The following is a 15,077-nucleotide window of genomic DNA, read 5'->3' on the forward strand; positions in this document are numbered from 1 at the left end:
TGAGTGGACTACTCATATCACGCAGTAACATGGTGGAGTTATCCGTTACCACAGTGGCTAAACGCATGCATGGGACTTGACTTGGGTGCTAGCAACCAGCTAACGCTAGCTAGCAAGGCCTGTGTGTTGGACCACGAGGGAGAAGGCAAGGGCGCTAGCGTCGAGCTAACATGGGTAGCGAGGCCTGTGTTTGGACTTCAAGGAAGAAAGAAAGGACGAGGACCGTGAGGACGCTGGACAGAGGAAAGACCATCTTCACCTTTCTTCACTCCTGCCTGGGGAAGCACTCTGCAGGATAGCGGTGCTGTGGGCGGGCACTGTTAACCTGGGCCACTACCAATCTAGTATGGGATTCTTTAGATCAACACTCATGTTTGTTTGGCATAGTTTTACGCCGGATGCCCTTCCTGACGCAACCCTCTGCATTTATCCAGGCTTGGGACCGGCCTACAGATTGCACTGGCTTGTGCCCCCAAATGGCTGCATTTCGCATATTGTCTAAATATGGCTTGAAACGATTTGGTAAAATGGCCCCAGTCGCTGCACTCACTTTTGAGATGTTTTCTTCCTCAAAAAGAGCTTCAGTCTCAGAAGGGGCATCAGAAAAATCCGAAAATCGCTCCCATTCTTCTGCCATTGTATTTGCCACAGCGTGTTTTCAATGGCATGTGCTCCAGTGTGATGTCTGCAGGTCACCGACAAATATGGCCGCAACTTTGATGCGCAATGTATCGAGTCAGACTGACGCAACTTTGCACTATTATAAACCGCTCCCGGCTCAGTTTTCACGACTGTTATTATCATCAAAGTGATTAATATTATTTGTAGTTTTGATTACAATACTTATTTTAATATTGGATTTTTGTGTCAGTGGCACTTTAAAGTAACTAGTTGTGTGATAGTATATGATGATGTTTGTCTGTCTCTTCAGGTACTGAGACTAATTCCCAGGAATTTGAAGGTCTGGACGGTTGACACAAGGGGGTTGGACAGCGTGAGAGGCAACTGTGGTAAAGGGAAATTATCATTTCTACAGTCATAAGCGTGTTCATCTCCAGGCTGTGTCAGACACACCAAAGGTCCAGCTCCAGAATGGAGCGGGAGATCGACAGGCAGATCGGTGCAGCATCTGCAGTTATTTGGGCTTTGTATCGGCCCTTGGTGGTAAAGAAGGAGCTAAGTCAAAAAATGAAGCTCTCAATTTACTGGTCAATATACATTCCTACCCTCACCTATGGTCACGCGCTGTGGGTCATGACCGAAAGAACAAGATCCCAGATACAAGTGACTGAAATAAGATTCCTCTGTAGGCTGTCCAGCGTCTCCCTCAGAGAATCTCAGTCATCATGGAGGGGTAGCTGCTCCTCTGTATTGAGAGGAGCCAGATGAGGTGGCAGGTACATGGCTGGTGCATCGGCAAGAGTGGGGTCTTTTTGCCATGGCCCCAATCTTTGTCCCCCCACTAAGTTGCCTCCACCTGTCTTCTTCAACTCACAAGTTTCAGGGTGTTGCTCTCTGGTAGGGTGTGCTGGTTGCATCCTGAGGCGAACCCCGTTGGTGGGTGAAGGCTTCTTTCATGGCTGGGATGGTGCAAGCGGTAAGGTCCCTCCATCCTACTTCTTTGGGGCTGGTGTGGGTGTTGCCGAGTCCCTGCCCCACCCTTAAGTGGTGAATGGGTGAGGTTGAATACACCCTTCTTTATTGTGCAAGCCCAGCAACTCCAGCATACTTGTGGTGACTCACAGGCATGTTGGAGAATGTTGATTCACTAACATGTCTTTGTCAATCCACACCCATGGGATTTGGTTGCTTGGTGTGGGGCCACTCCCTAATCACTATAAACCATGATGATTTTGTGAACTTCCAGCATGGAGTTTCCTCTCACTTGCATTCAATCTCTACAGGTGTTTAGGAATTGTAAAGCAACTCCCACCACTAATAAGCACTGCCTGACTCACTACCCCTGCCTTTTCCTGTCCCATCCTGTCCAATTTCCTTCTCATTGCACTGCTTCTTCACATAGTGGAGCGTTAAATTCCAAGTTATCACAATAAACATACGTTGGAACCCGACTCATATGCAACATTTTGGTAGTCCATGTAGTATCATTAAGTTGTCTCTTTTTTCTGTCTGTCCCCTCCCAAATATTACTCTCTGCCTGCATTTTCCAATAAATATTCATCAAGAGTAAAATAACCACAGATGGAGTATATCAAACTCCCCTGTTGCACAGAAAAACTGTACCAGCATAAAATGGTATACGGATCTACATACCAGAACAAAATATTCAACTCTTCAAGTACTACCAAAATGACCAAGAGCAAAATAAAGTACTGTAATCCAATAGGACTACAGTGTTCATCAAATACAAGGCATAAATTTTTATCCTCAAAAGTAGATTTAATATCCTAGTTGGCCACTGAAAACTTTATGCACAGTTTGAACATTTACATTTAGGAAAATAAAAAATGCGGCAATATGATTCAATAAAAATGTCCATCCATCCATTTTCTTAGCCGCTTATCCCAACAAGGGTCACAGGCAGTGCTGGAGCCTATCCCATCTGTCAACGGGCAGGAGGCAGGGTACACCCTGAACTGGTTGCAAGCCAATCGCAGGGCACATTGTGACAAACAGCTGCACTCACAATCACTCCAAGGGGCAATTTAGAGTGTGCAATTAATGTTGCATGTTTTCGGGATGTGGGAGGAAACTGGAGTGCCTGGAGAAAACTCATGCAGGCACGGGATTGAACATGCACATTCCACACAGACGGCTCGGGGGTTCAACCCAGGAGTTCAGAACTGTGACGCCAATGCTTTCCAGCTGCTCCACTGTGCCGTCTCAATAAAAATGTATTCAACATAATATTTAACTAAATAATTAAATATAAAGGCTCCAGCACTCCCTGCGACCCTCGTGAGGATAAGTGGCAAGGGGAATGAATGGATGGATTGAATATAACCGAACTGAGAATAGCTGAGATATTTGTGAAGGGACAAACTTTAAACCAATGCACGCAAATATAGAAATACTAATACATATTATCTGAAACATATGTGAAATAACAGATTATTTAAAAATTGTTATAATAACAGATAATTTAAAAACTGTAATTAATGAATGAATTAATCGTATTTGGAATGTCCTCACAACTAAACAGTACAATACTACAGTCCATTTAAATACAGGTCAGCTTGATACAAATGACTCGGTATACTTTGGCGCGCTCTTGATCTTACATTTGTTTTTTACTTAAACAATACAAAGAGAGAGAAAAATAAATTACTGCTGTTTTCACGTATTGTTATGTTATCCAGTTTTATTTCATATGGTAATACATAATAAAGGGTTAAGAAAAAACGCAATGTAATTTTTTTCCCAATATTGTGAAGGTCGAGTTACGACCATGTTCAACCAAGCAAATGTTCATGATTTTTTTTCGAAAACCGCCATTAAAAAAATGCACAACTGCACGTGTAAGAGAATTTCAGAACATAATACCAGGGAACTCGAGAGTAATGATGGGCACGGCAGTTCTTTTGAGTATAACTGAATCACTCAATCCATCCATTTTCTTTGCCGCTTATCCTCACAAGGGTCACGGGGGTCCTGGAGCCTATCCAAGCTATCATCCAGCAGGAGGCGAGGTTCACCCTGAACTACTTCCCAGCCAATTGCAGGTCACATAAAGACAGACAACAGTCGGAATTAACTCACAGTCACACCTACGGGCAACTCAGAGTCTTGAATTAATGCATGTTTTCAACATAATATTTAAATAAATAATAGGTTAATTGATGTGAGGAAGACATGAAGACAGTAGGTGTTAGAGAGTAAGATACGAGAAGAAGAATTAATGCATGTTTTTGGGATGTGGGAGTGCCCGGTGAAAACCCACGCAGGCACGGGGAGAACATGCCAACTCCGCAGAGGCGGGGCTAGAATTTGAACCCCATCCTTGGGACTGTGAGGCCAACGCTCTGCAGTTGTCTCACCATGCCGCCTTTAGGACTACACAAAAGAAATTAGGCCACTAATACATACCAGTGATGCCAATATATAGCTGCGATCAGTAAAACCATGAAGGAAAATTACAAAAGTCAATGAATCACGTTTTTTAGAAATGAAAACAAACGAGGAGCAATCACAATGGTGCGAATAAAAGTCCATAAAAAATTGAAGACTACAAGCACTTATTATGGAAAGAAAATAAACAATTAAACTCCAAAACCATAAAATACGCAGTTTAAAGGAGCAAGGTTCAATGTTCAATTGATCTTTGCATTGAGTGTAACGGAAGCTTCACATAAGTGTATAAATATCGAAATTGGGCATTAAAAATGTAATTTTCTACATATGACCGATTGTTTCCCATTTTTACTCTGAATGTCTCAAAATGTATATTTTAAAAATTATTTTTTAAAAAATCTTTACACTCCGCCGTCACATGTTGTCATTGCCGATGGCTGCTTGTACTTCCGGGTTAGAGCGCTATGTTCTGTGCCATTTGACTGCTTGCAAGTAAAACGTCTTTTCTTCCGAAATACAGCGGTTTTCAGTGCAGAAATGACGTTGAAAGATTTTACAAAATGGAACAGGGCTGTCTCTACGGTTTACGCCCTGGGGGTGTGGACTATGATCAGCTCCTTTGCATACTTTCATTACACAGGTCGTTTCCAAAACAGCACAGGTAAGAAGATGTAAGGAGTCTGTTGCTTTTACTGCGAGTCTGTCACTGCAGCTTTGTCCCCCCATTATTTGTATTTATTGTATTGCTTAATTTAATCAGCCATCGTGTCAATGTATTGTATTTGAACTATAAGTCGCGAGAACCAAAACAGAGTCAGGCCAAGTCAAATGTGTATGGGCTGGGCTCCTGCACATGGACGTGTTAAGGGGAATGAGAGCGTGGATGCAATGGGCAACAGGTGCTTTGGAGAAAAGGGAAAATAGAAATGAAAGTAAGAATCAGAGTTAACGAGTGTCATATGGTATAAAATTAGTCAAATATAGCTGGTAATATGGGATAGGTGGAGAATGAAAAGGAAGACTGTAGGGCTGAAGAATATTAAAGTCAAACGGGTAGGTAGTGGGTTGGGTTGAGAAGAAGGAATGTTTACAAGGTTAAGGTTGGAACGTGGAAAGGACGTTTAGAAGAGGGACAGCCAAAGTTATGTTAGTTTTGAAAGGGGTATTGGGAATGGGACATGTAGTAAAGATACTAATGGGATTTTAAGAGATTTGTGGTTTTCTAAAATGATTTGGGAAAATAAAAAAATGTAGGTTGAATAAAAGGTGCAGCTGGTCTAAACATTGGAACAGAAGGGGGCGGTAATGCACCAGTAAGATTGCTACCAACTGCGGTTAAAAGCGAAGAACTGGAACTAGCGATCGCAAAAAAACGCTTACTTTCATAACCGGTTTTAACCGACCAGCTGTAGCAAAAAAAACGATTAACCGGTTTTGAAACCGGTACCATTGTGGTGTTTACATAATTCACACGCGGGACCTCGAGTTGGGGTGCGGGGTTCCGCACGGACTGTTTTTGTTGTTGCTCTTCCGGAGTGACGAGTTCACAAAGTTCCCCCCGTTATGCGAGTAGTGCTTTGATGTCTGCCAATAAAACAAGTTTTGTTCCTGTGTCCGACACTCCGCCTCCGGCGCAACACCATCGATCGTTAATTTACTCCGCGGTAATGGGGTAGTTTGTATACAATATTGACAAACAAGCTTGTTGAATGTGGCTTTCAACAACGCACTCGTGTAAGTTAAATTTTTGTTATTTTTTTGGTAAAAATGTTTTAATATTAACATTCTTCTTTCGGACTTTCAGAAAGGGCATGAAAGTATACCGAGCGCTTCCTCGATGCCATGTTTGATGTTTCTTTGATTTAACTAAATGTTCTTTTGAGTCCAACGTTACTCTGACAGCGAAACTTGGAAAAAAGTGGAAATGATGTTGAAAAAATAGCGCAATGTGGAGAACCGGAAGAAATGATTGGAAATTTTAACCGATTTCGAAACTCCGATTACGGTTTCGGTTTTAAAAAAAGCCCTTAAACCGGTTATAACCGGTTATTTGTAACCGGTTGCGATCCCTAACTGGAACGCTCTCAAAGTCTGTTCTAATTTTGTGATGTATTTTTTTTATTGAATTTTTAAATTTAGTGGCAAAATTGACATAATTTTGAGAGGAGTGTTATCCAAAACAAATATATAAGGTTCATGAATGAATGACTGTGTTTCTGACAAGTAGTTCCACCAGCGTAGTTTCAACTTGCTCAATTTTCCTTTGCCCCATCAGACTTGGCTCAAAATGAAGAAGAAAAAACTGAAAAATCGAAGGATGGAAATGAAGTTGTCTACCAGACTGCTCACTCCAAAACTATCATCGTCTACAAAAAAGACTTTGTTCCGTACACAACAAGAATCTACAATTTATTTCAGTCATTCACAGGTGGTCCTGGGACTGGAGACAGTTGAAATTCATATGGACGCTATGTACTTGTACAATGTGAAGAAATACATTTTTGTGAGGATGAAATGAAATCCACTGTGTACATCTTCTAAAACTACAAGGAAAGCCACACCTAAATACTTATTGGCATCAATAAAAAAAAAAAAAAAAATAGCTTTCCGCTATTGTTGCTGGTCAATCAGCCTATAGTCTGATGTTGAGGAAAATGATTATTTGATTTTACATTTGTACTGATGATAAATGTTATATGATCAATATGTGGTGTACAATGTAATGCAGCCCTATTGGGGCACATGCAAGTGCAATCTGTAGGCCAGGCCCACATAACTGTAGAGGTTTGTGTCAGGAAGGGCATCCAGCGTAAAACTATGTTAAACAAATATGAGCATTAATCTAGAGAATCCCATACCAGTATTGTGGCCTTGGTTAACAATACCCGCCCCTGGCACCGCTAACCTGGAGGGCGTTGGTGGAAATTCAGCTACTGTGGGTCGAACACAAAAGAGGAGGAAACTGGATTCATCGGCAGAAGAAGAAGAGGAATGCGCAGAGCCTATGACTGAGTGTTGGTACTTTGAATGTTGGGACCATGACAGGAAAAGGTCAGGAGTTGGTTGACATGATGATTAGGAGAAAGGTTGATATATTGTTCATCCAAGAGAGTAAAAGGAATGGTGGTAAGGCTAGACATTTAGAAGCAGAATTAAACTATTTTATCTTGGAGTAGATGGGAAGAGAAATGGAGAAGGGCTTATTTTAAAGAAAGAGCTGGCGAAGAATGTCTTGGAGGTGAAAAGGGTATCAGATCGAGTGATGAGGCTCAAATTTGAAATTGAGAGCGTTATGTATAATGTGATTGCCCCACAGGTAGGATGTGACCGAGAGTTGAAAGAGAAATTCTGGAAGGAACTAGATGAAGTAGTTCTGGCATCCCAGACAGAGAGAGCGTTGTGATTTGTGCAGATTGTATTGGACATGTTGGTGAAGGAAACAGGCGATGAAGTGATAGGTAAGTCCAGCATCCAGGAAAGGAACTTTGAGGGACAGATGGTGGTGGACTTTGCAAAAAGGATAGAAATGGCAGTAGTGAACACTTTTTTTTTTCCCAGAAGAGGTAGGAACATAGGGTTACCTACATGAGCCGAGCTCGAAGCACCCAGGTGGATTACATTTTGTGCAGAAGATGTAATCTTAAGGAGGTTACTGACTGTAAGGGATGAGTGTCGCTCGACCGCATAGGATGGTGGTGGGTAGGAAGATTAAGAAGGCAAAGGTAGAGCAGAGAACCTTGTGGTGGAAGCTGAGAAAGGAAGAATGTTATTCTTTCTTTTGGAAAGAGATGAGACAAGCTCTCGATGGACGGGAGGAGGTCTAGGAAGACTGGACTACCACGGCCAAGGTGATCAGAAAGACAGGCAGGAGAGTACTTGGTGCATCTTCAGGTAGGAAATGGGAGAAGGAGACTTGGTGGTGGAACCCCAAAATACAGGAAGTCATACAAGGAAAGAGATTAGCAAAGAAGTGGGACACAGAGGACTAAGGAGAGGCAAAACATTGTGATGCGACATAGGGCAAAGGTAGAGGTGGGGAAGGCTAAACTAGAGGCATATGACGACATGTACACCAGGTTGGATACGAAACAAGGAGAAGAGGATCTCTAAATTTTGGCCCGACAGAGGAACAGAGATGAGAAGGATGTGCAGCAAGTAAGGGTGATTTAAGAAAAGAGATGGAAATGTGTTGACTTGTACCAGTAGTGTGCTAAATAGATGGAAAGAATATTTTAGGAAGTTGATGAATGAAGAAATGAGAGAGAAGGAAGAGTAGATGAGGCAAGTGGGAAGGAGCAGGAATTGCCAATGATTAGTCAGGGGGAAGTTAGAAAAGCACTTCAAAGGATGAAAAATAGAAAGGCAGTTGGTCCTGATGACATAGACAGAGGTATGGAAGCAATTTGGAGAGGTGGCTGTGGAGTTTTTGACCAACTTATTCAATAAAATACCAGAGGGCTAGAAAATGCTTGAATGGAGGAAAAGTGCTCGTTCCCATTTTTAAGAACAAAGGCGACGTTCAGAGCTGTTTATTTTATATAATTATAGAGGGATAAAGTTGATGAGCCACACAATGAAGTTATGGGAAACAGTAGTGGAGGCTCGACTCAGGACAAAAGTAAGTATTTGCGAGCAACAGTAATGTTAATGCCTAGAAAGAGTACCACCGATGCATTATTTACCTTGACCAGAATGAGCTACATTGTGTCTTTGTAGATCTACAGAGTACCAAGAGAGGAACTGTGGTACTGCATGCGTAAGTCTGGTGTGGTGGAGAAATATCTTTAGAATAATAGGACATGTATGACGGCACAGCAGACCGATGGTGAGGTGTACCTTAGGTGTGAGAGAAGAATTTAAGATGGAGGTGGGACTGCATCAGGGATCACCTCTGATTCCTTTCCTGTTTGCTGTTGTAATGGATAGGCTGACAGATGAGGTTAGACTGGAATACTCTTGGACTCTGATGTTTGCAGATGCTATTGTGATATGAAGTGAAAGCAGGGATTATGCAGAGGAACAATTAAAAAATTGGAGGCGTGCTCTGGAAAGGAGAGGAATGAAAATTAGCCAAAGTAAAACAGAATATAGGTGTGTTAATGAAAGGCGTGAAGGGAGAAGAAGCGAGGGTGGACGATTTCAAATACTTGGGGTCAACAATGCAGAGCAATGGCGGGTGTGGTAAGGAAGTGAAGAAACGGGTCCAAGCAGGTTGAAACAGGTGGCGCAAGGTGTCTGGTGTGTGATGTGAAGGAATACTCCGCTGAACTATGAAAAGCCTTCATCCGATAAATCATGTCATCTGTACCTTGAAAATTTGAGGTTGATCCGATATCATTTCATGGTGTTTTTAAAGTTTTTTATTGGCAAATACGAATTTTCATGGGCGCCATGGACAGTGCAGATTTCTCGGATTTATCCTCATCTGATGAAGAAATAGCAGTATCGGTTGATCGGGAAGACAGAGGAATACGTCCGTTCAGATTTGAACCTGTGGCTGTAAATCATGGTGAATATTTGGATGGATTTTCACAGGGTTTGCACGCAGCCCTAAAGTCCCTAAAAACCCCAAAATTTTCGAAGGTGCATTTACGGGCTCCTGAAAGTCCTTAAAAATCCGCAAAAACCAGTCAAGCCCCTAAAAAGGCCTTAAATTTAAAAAAAAATTCACAGGGAGGACCTCTCCCGCCAAAATTCTCCCTAAAAAAAAAATATCTTTTATTTTAAAAAAATAGCGATCCGTCTGGCGTCCAAAACAGTTGGAAATTGTCAACGGAAGTCACTGTGTTGACAACTTGTCGCCATCTTGTCGATATTCCATAGTTTGTTTCCGTGAGTAGGCATTTCACTTCGTCTTCGTTACGACGTAGCATAGTTCTTTCATCGATCCAACTTGTATCATGGGGAAGTGCATTTTTCAATATGCTTGGGTTGAAAGTAAGGAGTTCGGGAGCTGGGTTCGTCGAGATCCAAAAGATCGGCACATGTTTTACTGCCATCTTTGCAAGCAGAGTTAGCAGCTTGAAAAGATGGGCCTCAAAGCGCTGGAGTCGCACCGGAAAAACAGGAGACACGCTGATTTGGCGAAGACTCATCTTTCGTTGGTATGAATCTGTTTCTAAAATATCAAGATTGTGAAGCATCAACTTCAGGCAGTGGTACTAGCAGTGCATGCGCACTTACAGTTGTCCAGTCATCGACTTCAACCAGCCGGAAGTCAGGCTTTATGAACGTAGTTCAATACATGAAGACGGACTCGTTAAAGGCAGAGATCGTGTGGACTTTAAAAGTGATCTGCAACCATTACAGTTACAAATCTTGTGAAAATAATTCGAAAGTGTTTGTAGTCATGTTCCCAGACAGTGACATTGCTAAAAACTACCACTGTGGGGAAAGGAAGACTTCGTACCTGGCTACATTTGGCATCGCTGCCCACTTTTCATCTCTACTGCCTCAAAGCCAAAAAAGCCAGAATAGAGACTGACATATCAACGCTTATTGAGAAGGCTGACAGGCTTTGTGAGGAGGCAGAAGAAAAGATGAATCTGAGGTTTATCACCGAGGCCAATGCACTCAGAGGCAGAGCAAAGGACAAGAGAGCCACTTTGGTACCTCTGCAGCAACAAATAGAGGAGGCACTGGGTAGGCTCAAGGAGCTAGAGTAGGCATGCTGAGACAGACATCAGTAGAAGACATTTGTGTATATAGTTGCAATTGTAGTTAGAATCTGTTTTTCTGTAGACTGTTATGTGAAGACATTGACAATGGTCACATCAATGAGAACTTCCACAAGGGGCGACAGGTGATCACTGTCACAGGTACTGAGGTAGTGGAACAATTGATGAACCAAGAACGGTGGATGGCACCATTGGGTGAGTCTTTTTTCCTTATTCTTGATTTCCCACGATGGCCCTAAATTTTTCGTGTCAGCCCCTAAGAATGCCCCTAAATAGCCCTTAAATGTTTTGGGTCAGACTGAGTATGAACCCTGTTTCAGATGGGAATGATGTGGAGTCTGACTAGCTAACAAACCACAGGCGTAGAACGGTCGAACGCTGATCGTGTCGGAACAATAATTATGGAAACGTTTGACAAAGGTCACTCAAAGAAAAAAAATAAATAAAAATAAATAATTTTCAACAAGAATGAGCAGCCTTTGTGTATAGGGAGGGTTCTGCTGTGTGTTTAAATTCACAGATGGAGTATGCCACACCATTCGTACTCAATTGCCAATCAACATTTTGCCATCTTCGCATAAAGACAAGATAATCAAACGGATAAAAGACATACCTTTGTTGGCAAGAACTGTTCACCATCATACCATCATGATGGCAAATCAAATTGAATTACAGTCACGATGACCGGATGGAAGTCTCAACGCCTGCCTGACGTATGAAAGCACAAGATGTCACATTTATGGTAAGAAGTACTTTTCTCATCATTGGTTAGCAACATCATACCAATGTTATTTAAAATATTACAGACTTATTGTACTGTAAAAGTGTTGGTCTTAAATAAATGCGCAAATACACCTGTACATATGTCGCTTGGCTCAGGGTGACGACACTATGGTAGTAAAGGAATATAAGAGTTTGAGCTTAAAGCAGTTCATTAGATGTTGCTCCATCCTGTGTATGAAAGTGTGAGACTGTAAAGTGCTGAGCGTGTGACTGGTGGAACGAAACCGGGTATGTGGTGCAAGAATGGAATGTTTTAGAACAGACGGTGGTAACTGCAAGGAGGATGCGGAGACGAGAGGACTCAGAGGCAGTTGGTGGAAAAACTACTGTCTGGAAACCACCACCAGGAGGAGCCAGCACGCGAGTCTGCAGGGGAGGAGTCGGGCCAACATCCAGCGGACCAAAGGAGACCAATGAGAGAGTGCCAAGGATACCTGAAGGAGACACAGAACCAATAGTGAATCAGTAGATTGTACTTTAAAATTGTTCTGGGAAACTCGGATGTAGAGTACGTCGGCTGCAGGGAACAGAGACGTACAGGGTTGTAATGAGAGGGACCTGAGACCCAGGTGTGTGTTGAAGGAATAAATCCACTCGTGTGTGAAAATGCCGGTTTCCTGATATTTCTATTGAAGAACGAGCGCGCGTATTGTTGGATGAGTGGCAGTTGGGTAAGGTCACAAATTGGAGTCAGATTACTAACTTAAGTTGATGATGATTTAGAAATATAAAATTCCAACACTAGCCACTGGGTCCTTAAATGTTTCGTTTCCTTACAGGGCAGAATATATGTCACCAAGCCTTCCTTGGATTATTTCTATCCAAATTATGGCAAAATTTCGCAATACCGTCGGGCATTTTCACGTAACCAATGGTGGGCGTACTGCATGTGATTATACTACAAATCGGCCATGATTTCTTTGTTTCTGCACAGAATACGTTACATCGACGCAAGTAGATCATGTAACTCGCCAAAATGGGTGCACCCATGAAAATTCGTAATTGCCGATAAAAATCTTCTCAAAACCCCATTAAATGATATTGGTTTAACCTAAAATTTTCGAAGTAGAGTACATATGACCTATCAGACTAAGGCTTTTCATTGTTTAGCAGAATATTCCTTTAGGTCAGAGAAGAGTCTCTGCTAGAATGAAGGGCAAAGTTTATAAAACAGTGGTGAGGCCGGCCATGATGTACGGATTAGAGACGGTGGCACTGAAGAAACAACAGGAAGCAGAACTGGAGTGAGCAGAAATGAAGATGCTGAGGTTCTCGCTTGCAGTGAACAGGTTGGATGGAATTAGAAATGACCTAATTTGAGGGATAGCCAAAGTTGGATGTTATGGAGACAAGGTTCGAGAGAGTAGCCTTCAATGGTTTGGACATGTCCAGAGGTGAGAGAGTGAGTATATTGGTAGAAGGGTGCTGGGGATAGAGCTGCCAGGCAAAAGAGCGAGAGGAAGACCAAAGAAAAGGTTGATGGATGTTCTTAGGGAAGACATGAGGGCAGTTGGTGCTTGAGAGGAGGATGCAGCTCCATCCTCAGCACCCTTCTACCTATATACTTGCTCTCTTGTCTCTGAACATGTGCAAACCATCTAAGTCTGCTCTCTCGAACCTTGTCTCCAAAACATCCAACTTTGACTGTCCGTCTAATGATCTTATTTCTAATCTTATCCAACCTGTTCACTCCAAGCGAGAACCTCAGCATCTTCATTTCTGCTACCTCCAGTTCTGCTTCCTGTTGTTTCTTCAGTGCCACCGTCTCTAATCCGTACATCATGGCCGGCTTCACCACTGTTTTATAAACTTTGCCCTTCATCCTAGCGGAGACTCTTCTGTCGCATAGAACACCAGACACCTTCCGCCAACTGTTCCACCCTGCTTGGACCCATTTCTTCACTTCTTTACCACACTCTCCATTGCTCTGTATTGTTCACCCCAAGTATTTGAAGTCATCCACCCTCGCTATCTCTTCTCCCTGAAGCTTCACTTCTCCTCGTCCTCTGCCCCTCACATTCATGCACATATATTCTGTTTTACTTCGGCTAATCTTCATTCCGCTCCTTTCCAGTGCGTGCCACCATCTTTCTAATTGTTCCTCCGCCTGCTCCCTGCTTTCACTGCAGATCACAATATCATCTCCGAACATCATAGTCCAAGGGGATTCCAGTCTAACCTCATCTGTCCGCCTATCCATTACTACTGCAAACAGGAAGGGGCTCACCGCAGATCCCTGATTCAGTCCCACCTCCACCTTAAAGTGCAACTGTCATGAAATAGATGACTTATTAATGAAAAACCCACAGCCAATATGGTCCCATGTGTTTTTTCACTACAAAACAGGATTTTGACGTATACAGCTTTTTGTAAATCCTGCCATGAAAATCCTCTTGAGGGATTTGTTTTCCAGAAGAAGCACGAAAGGACAGGGGCGCCCCCAAGTGGACTCGTTTGTTTCCATTAGTTTTACCTCCGGGAAGGTAGCTCGTTGTTCCTTCGTGTTTGCCAATATGCCGGCTCATTGCATTGCTGGACATTGCTTGAACACTCGGGAGAATGGAATTACCCTTCATAAGTTTGAAAGAGACCCTGTTTGTTGTGAAAAATGGATTGCACGAGTGCAGAGGACGAGAGCTTCGTGGGTTCCAAATCTCGGGTAGGTGTGTATTCAACTACTAAAAAAAATTATAGTTTGGGGCGGACCACGTAATCGGTCTCTCTATTAACGTAACAAAAGATCCGCGTATGAAATGTGTCAATGTGCACGTCGAACAGCGTCGGGCTGCTGCGCGGATGCCGGGACATCTGAAGAACCCAGCCAACAATATCTCACTCAGCCTCGTGCGTGCAGTAATGCGCCCTGGGTCGATAGTGTTCATCGCGTACTGCAGTGGCTGTGAACAACCCTCAAAAAGCAACACGCCTCGGCTCCATTACATGGCACAACGGCGCCAAAAATCAGCCACACCAGCCTAGGCACCGCATTCGGCGGTCACAGCTTCTGCGAAGGCTGCGCGTCAAGCTTTGAGACGGGGGCGGCTCTGAAGAACCCAGCCGAGAATTCCTCATTCAGTCGCGTTCGCGCATAAAGCGCCCCGGCTCGACTGTGTTGCTCAGTACTGTGGTGTCTGTGAACAACCCTCTAAAGCAGCACAGCTCGGCTCTTTCATAAGCCACACCGGCCTGCTGTGATGAGCTGCGATGGCTCATCCCCGCCGCGGAAGTGGATCGGAAGGGGATGCAGTTTGGCCGTGATCGCATATCATGTGAATATGGCTCGAAACAATAGTGTAATATTGCTCCGAGGGCTTGAACAATTGTGTAATATTGCCCCGGTCACTTCACTCAGTTGTGTGGTGTTGTCCTTTTTGAAAAGGGACGTGTTTGTTTCCCATAGTTCGGGTGCACCGCCTGTTTTCGTTGACTAATGTCCAGGTGACGTCACGGACAGAGGAGATAGCCAATATGGCGACCACTTGGATATTGCAGAATGACACTTCTGCAACTTTGTGCACGGATGACGCGCTCTCCGCTCACATTTTTTTTTTTTGTATGGACATTGAAGTGAATAATGTTATATGT

At 43.1% G+C, this 15,077-nt stretch overlaps 1 protein-coding gene across 2 annotated transcripts; it reads left to right on the forward strand.

The window, feature by feature from the left end:
• The first annotated feature begins 4,451 nt into the window (after positions 1-4,451).
• Positions 4,452-12,223, forward strand: LOC133505973 (small integral membrane protein 26-like). Of its 2 annotated transcripts, XR_009796375.1 has the most exons (3): positions 4,452-4,693; positions 6,308-11,451; positions 11,674-12,223. XR_009796375.1 is itself a non-coding variant. In XM_061829586.1 (2 exons), the coding sequence occupies exons 1-2, from the start codon at positions 4,570-4,572 to the stop codon at positions 6,484-6,486; spliced, it is 303 nt and encodes a 100-aa protein (XP_061685570.1). In that variant the 5' UTR covers positions 4,458-4,569; the 3' UTR covers positions 6,487-6,645. The 2 variants fall into 2 exon arrangements, 1 of the variants encoding a protein (XP_061685570.1); XM_061829586.1 differs by lacking the exon at positions 11,674-12,223 and having other exon boundaries at positions 4,458-4,693; positions 6,308-6,645.
• Positions 12,224-15,077: the final 2,854 nt, after the last annotated feature.

Source organism: Syngnathoides biaculeatus, chromosome 9, assembly GCF_019802595.1.
Source record: "Syngnathoides biaculeatus isolate LvHL_M chromosome 9, ASM1980259v1, whole genome shotgun sequence".
NCBI lineage: Eukaryota > Metazoa > Chordata > Actinopteri > Syngnathiformes > Syngnathidae > Syngnathoides > Syngnathoides biaculeatus.